We start from the raw sequence: 11,895 nt of genomic DNA on the forward strand, positions 1-11,895 counted from the left end.
GGAGAACAGCAAAAACAATTAACAAGGCATTAAAAGCCAAGATAAGTCAAGAGATATGTAAGACAGTACCTAGTTGCCTTCAAGTCATCAGGTCTAAATAAATTATATCTGAGGGTACTGAAAGAATAGATTAATGTGACTGCTGAAAGAGGTGCCACAAGATTGAAAATGATGACCTTATTTTCAAAAAGGAAAAAAAACAAAAGTCCCTTCAAACCATAAGCAGATGAACTCATTTTTGATTCTTGAACAACACATTATGGAAGGGACAGTTACTGGGTGTTTAGAAAAGGAAGCAATGATAACTAAACCAATATGCTTTCATCAATAATGGTTCATGCCAGACTTACTTCATTTCCTTTTTTGACTGGATTACTATACTGATGAAAATGCCATAGGTATAGCATACCTAGATTTTACCAAAACATTTGATAAAATTTCTCACATCTTGTAGATAATATGAAGAGATATGAACTACATGATCAAGAGTTCTTATAAGTGTATCCAAAACTGGTTGCCTGTATATGAGAAAAATGATTAATGGACAGATGTCAATCTGGAAAGAGATAACTAGCGATGGTCCTTTGGAGCCTAAGTGTTCAATATTTTAGTCAGATTTTACATAAAACTTAAAATCCAATGCTGTATTACAGACAATCTCCATCCACTTAGTTTGTCCTATGTAGATAGTTAAGTTAGTTTTTTAGATGAGTATGGATCTCATTTAAGAGACTCCGCAATCTTCCTGGGCTTGATTTAATAATCACAATGTTACCCCACACAGGAGTTTCTGGAAAAGCTCAACAATTATAAAGAATCCTTCTTAAACTTGGATTCTCTTGGACCTTCTCCAGTCTTTGACAAATATATGTCTCCTCAATTTCTATCTTGCTTGACATTAATAATCAGAACAAAGCTATTTTCTGCTATTTATTTCAAGAAATCCTGTTTAATTTTGACATATGCTTGCGACATACCTTGTTGAAGAAAAGGCTTTAAAGCAGGGTTTTGCTCTATCACAGCAGGTCTTTTTTTAATAGTCAAACAATAAGCATAGCGGGATCTTGCATTCTCTACATGTTTCAGCTACTCATATTTGGTAAAGTTGTTTCTATTGTGAGATTTTTTTTCTACCCATAATTTCATACTCCCTATAACTTGCTCTTAAGAGCTGAGCTTAAAGTTTCAAAAATATAGACTCTTCTTTAGTACTTAGTCTCAGGGAGGAAAAATCTTCCCTCAGATTCTTCTTTTTTCTTCTTAATGTAGACAAGGCTCTATTTCTGTTGTTTCCTCTCTTCTCAGAGCAGATAATCTAGGTGCTCAATATCAGAAAAAGAAATTGAACAAACCATAAACCTGCCAGGACCGGATGGAGTTATGAGTGAATTCTACCAAACATTTAAAGAACAGCAATCCCTACATTGACCCGAGTATGAGCAGAGCCAACTAAAAGGGGGCAAAAGCATTAGGCTCAGTGTCCACCCTTTGGAGCTCTAGAAAGAGGGAGAGATGAAAGACAGAAACAATGGGGGTCAGGCTGCCCGGTACATGTTTCTTTATGAGACTGACCTTCCGATGTAGCTGCCAGATAAACTCTCCTACTTAAAACTAACAAGTGAATGAGTCCTTTTTTTACGGTTTACATATGTGCTTGGTCTTTCATCAATTTTCTGTGCCACTGTTTGAGATTTTGTGGTCAGTTTCCTTCAACAGATCCCTGTCAGAGATAAGTCTCCCCTCTCAATGCTGGGGTACTGGTTGACTTTTTTAAATCCTAAGCAATCTCAAGAATGATGCAAATGGTGAGGATAGTTGCAGAAAATATTTAAGTTTGGTCAAAGGCTCTATTTAACTTTTACAGGGATCTCATTGCCTTTCAGAAAGCACTTTGTGACCCTTCAAGTTTTAAATTTGAGTTACATTTCCTATATCCTAGGGTTGTCAATCAAGCGCTTGTTAACCTTTAGAAGCTAGGAACATCCATTTTAAATTAGTACTCCCAGAACCTCATCCCATGAAAATTTGATAAAAAAACTCTTAGCAAAGTAAAAATGTTAATGCAAAAAAAAAACCAGATAATGATAAATATGAGAAGTATGGCAGATTAAAGAGTTGATTAATATTATGAAGCTTTTGTTTTCTAGGAGGCCTTCTCTGTGGATCACCTAGTCAACAAATGCTTACAAACCTGCTTCTCTCTTTTGGTTGTTTCTTCCAATGTGCTCTTCAGTGTCTTCATTTCACTGGTGACGACATCTAGCATGTTTCTAGCTCTCTCTTGATCTTCCTTTGCTTCGTGTTCAGTTATATCCAGCTCTGACTTAACAGATATCAACTGTTTCTCCACCTTCTCCTTCATCTTCTCCAGTTTACCCCTGGATTTGTTTAGGTTTTCGATGGTTTTGGTCTGTTCCAGGGTTTTAATCTATGACATCAAAGATTTTAGTCAGGGAAATAGACCATTTAAGTCATTAAAACTGCATAAACAATCCAGGACTTATCAGAGCCCACTTAGTAAAATGTTTTAAGAGACCCAAACATATAATAATAACCAGAAACAAGAATACAATTGTCAAACTTTTTTATACATACTTTGCAAAGTATGCCTGCTACACAACCTCATTTTAGTAGAATTAATATCTCATTTAAAAAGCATGTTACAGTACTGTTGTTACAGAGTCAATGAGATAAGATTAGGAGACAACTCGGTTCAGAGATTGACTAATCAAACAGAAATTCTGCCAATACTTTCTTATAAAATGTTAGATGTCAATGAAAATCACTATACTTCAACTTTTTCGTCTGTACACTTCCCAACATACCTATGGTACCAACAATAGTCGAATTCATCGTGCAAAAAGTATGTATATAGTGTTGTTGTTGTTGTTTTTGTTTGTTGTTTTTCCCAGTGAGTAGACTCTACAAAGCATACTAGAAAATAGTCTATGCAGATCAACAAAATGGTACAAGTGACTCATTGTATGTCTCAGCCTTGAGGCTAAAACCAAATTGAAATAAGGAGTACAATTATAAACAAGTACAATTATAAATTCTCCTTCCCTTGACCTTATTATAAAATGTCTCACACTCTCTGCCAACATCAATTCCTTTGAGCAAGAAGCAAGAACACATCAATAGCTAATTTAAGTTGGATAATGTGATAGTGTATTGTGCACTGTGCCTTTGGAGTTGCATGTGCTGTTATAGTTTACCTACTTGTTCAGAATTAACCATTTGGGCAGTAATTTTCCCTGGACCCATTGCTCCAGGCCTCATACGACCATGAGCAAACTAAAGGTAAAGACCACAAGGACACATTCTTTAGCTGCACCTGATAGTGGTCCTCAAGTGATTATTTTTACTTTTGAGTCATTCTATCAGAGAACTTTGAGGCGTATACTTTTTATACCCTCTGAGAGGAATAGGCCTTTAAAAAGTAACTGAGTCAAAACTGAAACAGCCCCTGCCCTCATGGAGCTTATAATCTGCTGGGAAGATATTATATGTATAAAAATAAATAATTACAAAATGTTTGCAAAGTAATTTTATTAATAGCTAATATTTGTATAGAACTTACTATGTCTAGCTCTTTACAATTATTATCACATTTGATCCCCACAACAACCCTACAAGGTAGATGTTATTATTACCCCCATTTTACAGATGAGGAAACCAAGGCAAGCAGAAGTTAAGTGACTTGCCAAGGGTAAGCGTCTGGGGCCAGATTTGAACTCAAGGCTTCTTGACACCAAGCCCCGGGCTCTATCCCTTTTGCCACCTTGGGAGACAGTACTAACAAGTGGAGATATCGGACTTTGTGGAGAAGGTATCACCAAGCCTGAGCCTTGAAGGAAGCTAGGTACTTTAAGAGGCAAAGGTGAGGAGGAAGGGGATTCCAGAAATGGAGAACCACCTGTGAAAAAACATAGGGGTAGATCATGAAATGACATGTACAGGGAGCAGCTAGAAGAACAGTCCGATTGGAACAGGATATGTGTGAAATGAAGCAGTATGAAATAGGACTGGAAAGTAATCAACTTGTTCAGGATTTTAAATGCCAAGATTCTATGTTTTATGTTAAGAGGCAATAGAAGACAGTCTTGGAAAGATATCCAGATTTCTTCTCCAAGCCAGTACTCCGGGATTGCAACCTAAGACATTAATATCATTGTGAAATCCTCAGAGGCTGGATTTTAGAGAGTTCCTGGTGCCTAAGGAATGGAAAAAACATCACTAGGTCTAGAATACATTCATTACATGTCTAAGATGTAGAATGTGCCTAGAGAGTATTGACACTATCTACCTCCCTAATTCTAAACCATTCCAAGAACAGCCTTGAAGAATTATCTCTTTAAAGGACGTCCTGGGAGAAGGCAGAGTAGAGAAGTCAAGGTAGCTAGTTCTGCCTTCCCAAATCCAAAAATATACTTATTCATCCTGAAGTAAGTATTTTAATAATTTTTAAAACCCACAAATACAATTTGCTTTATTTGCTAGTCTTAATACTTGAAATAATGAGATTAAGATGCACTTCATACTTCTAGACCATGCCAAGAAGAAAATGACAAGACATCAAATTTATTACTCATAACATTATGCACAAATGGCATAAATTCTCCTATTTAAAAAAAAAGAATTATAGAATGAATCAAGTTATAAAATCCAGCATTAAGTTGCTCATGTGATGTAAAAAAAAAAAAAACACTTCAGCTAGCCTAAAATTAAGAAGTTGGTCTAAAATAAAAAGCAACTCCAAAAAAAAAAAGAGTGGCAGTAATGATACCTGATAAAGAGGAATTCAACTTGGAAAAGATCGAAAGAGAAAAAGACATTATTTAATGGTGAAAGGAAAAAATAACAAATACATAAAACTCTCAATTTCCATGTGCAAAACAATTTGACAGTTAAGTTTTTAAAAGATTAGCTGTGTGAGAAGAAAAAATATTTTAAAATGTATTAATATTAAGGAATCCCAACACTTCAGAATATAACAGAACAAATAAAAATATTCATAATAAATCATTTATTTGACTACTTAATATGTTGGGATCATTAATTATATGCAAAGAAGTAAATAGAAGAAGTAGATAATAGTCTTTTCAAGTATACATGGAATGCTCACAAAAACCTATCATGTTATAGGTCATAGAGAGCATTGCATACCGTCATTTTGACTATTATAAATACCCAAATTAACTACAAAGGACACATGAAGGAAGAGACTACAGAACTGATAAATATAAGTATGTATAGAACGATCTTACACACATGTACATATTTGTGCAGAATGGTGGTCATCTACGAGGATGGGGGAGAAAAAAGGGGGGAAAAAGAAATTTAATGAGAATTTTATTATATATTCAAAGGGAATAGCAAGTTGTACATAATAGATTTGCAGTTTTATGTGCAATCATCTTTTTTATTATACTATGTTATAGAAATGCTTGTTTTATTTCATAAATTAAAAACAAAATTTTTTATAATTTAAACAGAGGAACACTACATAAATTCAAAAAGGCAGAAATCAACAATACTCTATTTTCAGACCTTAATGTAATCATAGAATTACATAATACTAATAATAAATAATATCAACAAAAATTATAAAACTACATAGATAATGAAAAACAGTTTCTTAAATAATGGTTGGATAGTAGAAATCAGAAAACGATGGATTATTTAAAAGTCAGTGACAATAATAGTGCCACATAGCCAAATCTCTGGGTTATAGCCAAGCAGATTTTATAGGCAAATTTATATTATTTAGCAGCTGTAATAATGAAAAGAAAAAAAGAAAATAAGTTAATTAAGATTAGACCTAAAAAAAATTAGAAATGGTTTTCAAGCAGAAGCTAGATGACCACTTATTGGAAATATGATAGGGATAAATTTTTGATATAAGAGTTGGACTTGTTGAATAATGCTGAAGTCCCTTCCAACTCTAAAATCCAATGATGGAACAAATCAGGAATTCAAAAGAAAGTTTAGAAGAGAGAGAAACATTATTAACCCAGGAGCCAAAATAAATATACAAGAAAATAATGTTGAACAATTGAATTGGTAAATAAAACCAGGAGTCAGCTCTTTGAGAAAGCCAATAAAACTGATGGACCATTAACAAATTTCATTTTAAAAGAAGGAGAGAAAAAAATTAAAAACAACAAAGTCACAAATGGAACAGGGGGAGGAGGTTACTGAAAACAAAAGAAATTAAGATTATTAGGGAATGTTACATATAATTATGTTCTAACAAGTCAGAGAATTTTGTATCTGACTAATTTAAATAGATCAGTCTTACAAGGAGGATAAAAGCCATCAAAGAATTACACACACACACACACACACACACACACACACACACACACAGTCATGAACAAACTTTTGGGCCAGATAGTTTCACAATAATAATAATGAAGTTAATGATTATGATAATTAGCATTTATATAGCACCTATTATGTACCAGGCACTTTGCTAAAAACATTTTAGAAATATTATCTCATTTGATCCTCACAACAATGCTGGGAGATTGGTGCTGTTATTCTCTTCATTTTAGAGTTGAGGAAATTGAGGCAACAGAAATTAAGTGACTTACCCAAGGTCACACAGTTAGTAAATATCTGAGGCCAGATCTAAATTCAGGTCTTCCTGACCCCAGGCCCAGCACTCTATTCACAGTACCACCTAGATGCCCAGCTGCAAAATCTTTTCAAAATTTTCAAGAACAAAATAATCCCTATGGCATATAGATTAATACAGCGAAATATGGAATATTATCTAATAGTTTTTCTGAGAAAAAAAATTGGTATTGATCAAAACAAACTTGAAATTTTATCTCATATCCATCAAATGGACAAAAATAATGAATAATGAAACTAGGTGCATGTAGGATTGTGGCAAACAAGTATACTCAGTCATAACAGGTGAAATTGCAAACTTGTAAAATCTTTCTGTAGCACAATCTTGCAATATGCAGTAAAGGTTTTAAAAATAATTATACCCTCAGAACCAATAATGCCTTTGTTGGAAATATACCCTGTTTAAAGCACACTCCTCCTTCACCATCTCCTTTGTAAATTAGAAGAGTGGAATGGGTGACAGAGAGGAAAAAGTACGTCAGGACTCAATGAACATAAATACACAATCAACAGTCACTACTATGAATGTGAATGAGATTAAATCATCCAAAAATAGAGAGGGGTAGCAGAACGGACTAGAAACCAGAACCCAACAATGTTGTTGACAAGAAATACACTTGAAACAAATAGATTCATAGTTAAAATGAGGATCTAAAGACTAAAACCTACTACAAAAGTAGTAATCATGACCTCAGACAAGAGTAAAAAACAGTAACAGTAAAAAATAGACTTGATTAAAAGAGATAAATAAGAAAACTACATTATGCTTGCTTAAAAGCACTATAGATAATGAATTAACAGCAATAGTACACACACACACAAACACACAATTGAATGACGTAGCATTTAAGCATTTAATTTAAGCATTAAAGAACAATTTAATCATACGGCAGGGGAAAAATTGACAGTAAAACTAATAATGGAAGAATTCAAGGTACTCCTTTCAGATATGGACAAATCTAATTAAAAAATAAAGATATGAAAGACACACATAGAATTTTAGAAAAGTTATATATGGCAATTGTTGGATGAGAACAGAAAGAAGTATTTCTTAAACATATACAGCACCTGTACAAAAACTGGCCATTTCAATTTTAGGGAATAAAAAATTCACAAATAAATGCAGAAAAATAGAAATAATAAACATCTACTTTATTGACCACAATACAATAAAAATTATAGTCAATAAATGGCCTTTGGAGAAAGAAATTAAAATTAATTATAATAATTAATGGATAAAAGAATAAAGTATAGAAACAATAAAATTTTTCATCAAAAAACATAACAACAAGACAGCATATCAAAACTTTTAGGACAAAGCTAAATCTCCCTGGGGGTGGTGGATATATCTCTAAACACTTTCATCAACAAAAGAAAGTAAAGATCAATGAACTGTGTATGCAACTAAAAAAAAAAACCTAAAAAAGCACAACTTTTTAAAAAAACTAAATACCAAATTGTTCATTCTACAATTTAAAAAACGTAACTAAGTTAAAAGCCAAAAAAAGTACACTGAATTGATAAATAAAAAAGTAGTTTTTGAGTAAACAAACTTTTAATGTATGGCTTTTAAAAAGAGAAAGAGTGGGGGCAGCTAGGTGGCGCAGTGGATAGAGCACCGGCCCTGAAGTCAGGAGGACCTGAGTTCAAATCCAGCCTCAGACCAAACACTTGACACTTACTAGCTGATCCTGGGTAAGTCACTTAACCCCAAATGCCTAAAAGAAAAAAAAGTTTTAAAAAAAAGTGAAAGAGGAAAACCTAATTGTATCAAAATTGAAAAAGGAAAACTAACAATTGAAAATAAAATAAATTAGAAACTATATTCTCCAATTATGTGCCAAAATTAGATAACTTAGATGAAATAAATATTTGCAAGAATATAAATTACCTAAATTAACAGAATAAGAAATTAGAAAAAGAAATCAAACAAGCCATAAATGAAGTAAAAAGAAGAAAAAAAATAGTACCACATAGATTTACAAGTGAATTCAACCCAACATTCAAGGAAAAATTAATTCCAATATTACATAAAATGTTTACAAAAATAAGAAAAGATCCTACTAAACTTCTTCTACGGTCTTTTTTTCCCCAATTATTAAGCATTTTTTCCCTTCTTCCCACCTCCTCTTATTAACTAAAATGAAATACAGACCCTCCGTTTTACATAAGCATAATCAAGCACAACAAATTCCCACGTTGGTTGTCCAAAAATGTGTTTCTTATTCTGCATACTAGTCCATCATCTCTCTGTGATGAGGCAGTCACTGTTTTTGATCAACCAACCAACTTTACATACGTGTGTGTGTGTATATACACATATATATACATATATACACACCCACATATATATGTATGTATATATGTATGTATGTATATAACTGACATGTGGAATGCTCTGTTCCCTCATTTCTGCATCTTAGTGTCCCTTGCTTTCTTCAAGAATCAACTCAATTATAATCTTCTTTAGGAAGCCTTCCCGAATTCCCCCACCTGCCTTCTCTCTGAGGTTATTTTCCAACTATTCTGCATATATCTTACATGCATAGGCAGTTCTGCCATAACACAATATTTTGTTGTTCAGTTATGACAGTTGTGTCTGACCCTTCATGACCACATTTGGGGCTTCCTTGGCAAAGATACTGGAGTAGTTTGCCATTTCCTTCTCCAGCTCATTTTACAGATAAGGAAACTAAGGCAAACAAGGTCAAGTGACTTTCTCAGGATCACATAGCTACTAAAAGCAGTGTCTAAAGCCTGATTTGAACTCAAGTCTCCATGACTCCAGACCCAGCACTCAAAGCACTGTGCTATGCAAAATTGCAAAATAAAAACTGTAGAGCTTGTGGAAAAAGTGGGGTTAGGAGAACAAGCTCAAAAACTTCAGTAACACATTAAGAAAAAAGATAGGAATCTCACCCCAAAAATGGTAGCATAATTTTGTACATGTTAAATGGTTTAGGAATACATAAATACTAAAATAAATAGCAGTAGCAGCAGCATCAGGCAACATGCCCAAGCAAGGTAGAGAGACTGTAATTTCAGGCATTGGCTGGATGCTATGGGGGGAGGGTATGGGGTTTGGACAGCCCAGCCAGCCTTCCTCCCCCCATAGTTCCCACCACACCAGGAAATAGACAGTAATAATGGCCCTTTACCTTGACAATAATCTGTGGAAGTGATTGTCTTTTCTCCCTCTCACAGAAGAAACCAAATTAAAACTTGTCTCCCTTATTTGAAATCAAGCTTCTTGGGAACAAGGATAGTTGTTGTCTTTCTTTGTATCATCAGAACTTAACAAAGTGTCTGGCACATAATAAGCATTTAATAAATATTTATTGCCTGATTGACAGGGCACCCTAAATTAAGAATTGTTTATAGAACTAATCATAGAACTGAAAAATAATTGCACTTAAAAAAGAACAACAATGCCAGGCATTTTAAATCCAACTTCAGACACTTGACACTTACTAGCCGGGTGACCCTGGGCAAGTCACTTAACCCCATTGCCTGGCAAAAAAAAAAAAGAACAATGATATAACTACCAAAATTTGTGGCATAAAAGGTATATCAGTCATTACAGGAAAATGTATATATCTGACAATATATATTCACAAAAGAGAAAGAGAAGCCTAATGATCTAGGCACATGATTTTTAAAATTATAAAAATCAACAAATTAATAATCCCCAAAAGAAGAAAATGTAAAAATGAAAGGAGAAATAAACATTGTATCTGAACACAACCTCCTATACTCCTCTACACAACTCCTACCAAATCTATTCTTCATACTGGCCGTGACCTACAGTCACTTACACCCTTCCCAACTTGGGATTCACTTTCCTCCTTTCACCACTTCAATCTTATCTATTGTCAACCAGTTTAATTATACATTATCCTCAACCAGTTTGGAGTACAGCCTGAAAAGGAATTACACATAGCTGGCCTAGGCGTCCTCCCTATGTGAAGATTCTAAATGGAGTCATCCAGTCAATCAAAGGAAGAGATCATAGCAGAGGGTATTTCCAATGTTTGAATTCCAGGGCTGGAATTAGGCTTCAGGATGAAGAGCTACAGCCTGGAAAGGTATAAGAATATAATCCCTTGCCTTTTTATCTTTGCTAAACCCCAACCCTGGATTATACCCACCTTCTGCCTTTTCCACTGTAGTTACCTGGCATTGACCACTGGTAGACGAAATCTCACAACTGTGACATGTAGGTCCAGGTAGGTCTACAAATGTGTGTTAGCTAATCTCAACTGTGTTGTCCCACTGTGGCTGTTATAAAGCTTCTCTGCCCTTTACCCTCTAATTACACCAGCTTCTTCCCTCCTCCCCCCAATTCTTGTAGCAGAGGATCTTGCTTCTAACTTTACCAAGAAAACAGTAGCACCTTCTTCTCCCCAATTTTGCAACTCAAAAATCCTCAAAATCACCCTCCATTTTCTTTTCCTTTGCACCAGTCACCAAGAAAGAAGCATCTCTTCCCTTTGTCAAAGCCAAGCCTTCTGCTTGTACCCTTGATTCCATATCCCCCTATACTCCAAAACTAGGAGTTTGCTGTATCTACATTTATTCTTCCATTTCTCTTTATGCATGGTCCTTTAAAGTTCAATTTATCCCCATGTTACATAAATTGTTCTCAAATATAGAGAAAATAAAAGCACTTTTATCAAAATTCCTTTAATCAGACTGGTATGGTTATGCTTCCCAAATCAGAGAGGAAAAGGCAGATAAAGAACTATATCTCAATATTACTAAGGAATATTGGTGCAGAAATTTTAAAAGAAGTATTAGCAAGAGACTACAACAATACATCTAAAAATTATTCATTACTGAATTGAATTTATGCCAAACATACAAGGACAATTCAATGTTAGGAAAATTATTAACCTACTTAATATTAATAAACCAAACAACAAAAATCATATATCAATGCTGAAAAAAATACTTTTGAAAAAATATAGCATCCATTTATGTTAAATATCTCTAAAAGATATATGAATGAAAGAACTTTTTCTCAATATGAAAAAGCAATCATCTAACACCAAGAGTTAATGTTATTGTTAATGTAGAAACCTAAGAAGTTTTTCCAAAAAATCAAGGTCCAATAAAAAGCAAGACTGGCCTAGTTCACACTGTTATTTAACCTGTCCTAGAAATGGTAGCTAGAGTAAAAAGGAAGGAAGGAAGGAGGGAAGGAAGGAATGGAAGGAAGGAAGGAAGGAAGGAAGGAAGGAAGGAAGGAAGGAAGGA

General features: G+C 34.1%; 1 protein-coding gene across 1 annotated transcript in view; it reads right to left on the minus strand.

The window, feature by feature from the left end:
* Window positions 1-2,191: 2,191 nt before the first annotated feature.
* Window positions 2,192-11,895, minus strand: part of CCDC170 (coiled-coil domain containing 170) — a gene marked incomplete at its 3' end in the record, with an annotated part of 24,676 nt that continues 14,972 nt past the window's right edge. Inside the window, exon 3 of the mRNA XM_027874807.1 lies at window positions 2,192-2,428. Within this exon, the coding sequence (XP_027730608.1) occupies window positions 2,192-2,428 (237 nt within the window). The remainder of the gene's footprint in view (window positions 2,429-11,895) is intronic.

Source organism: Vombatus ursinus, unplaced genomic scaffold (assembly GCF_900497805.2).
Source record: "Vombatus ursinus unplaced genomic scaffold, bare-nosed wombat genome assembly UNPS02003476.1, whole genome shotgun sequence".
Classification (NCBI taxonomy): Eukaryota; Metazoa; Chordata; class Mammalia; order Diprotodontia; family Vombatidae; genus Vombatus; species Vombatus ursinus.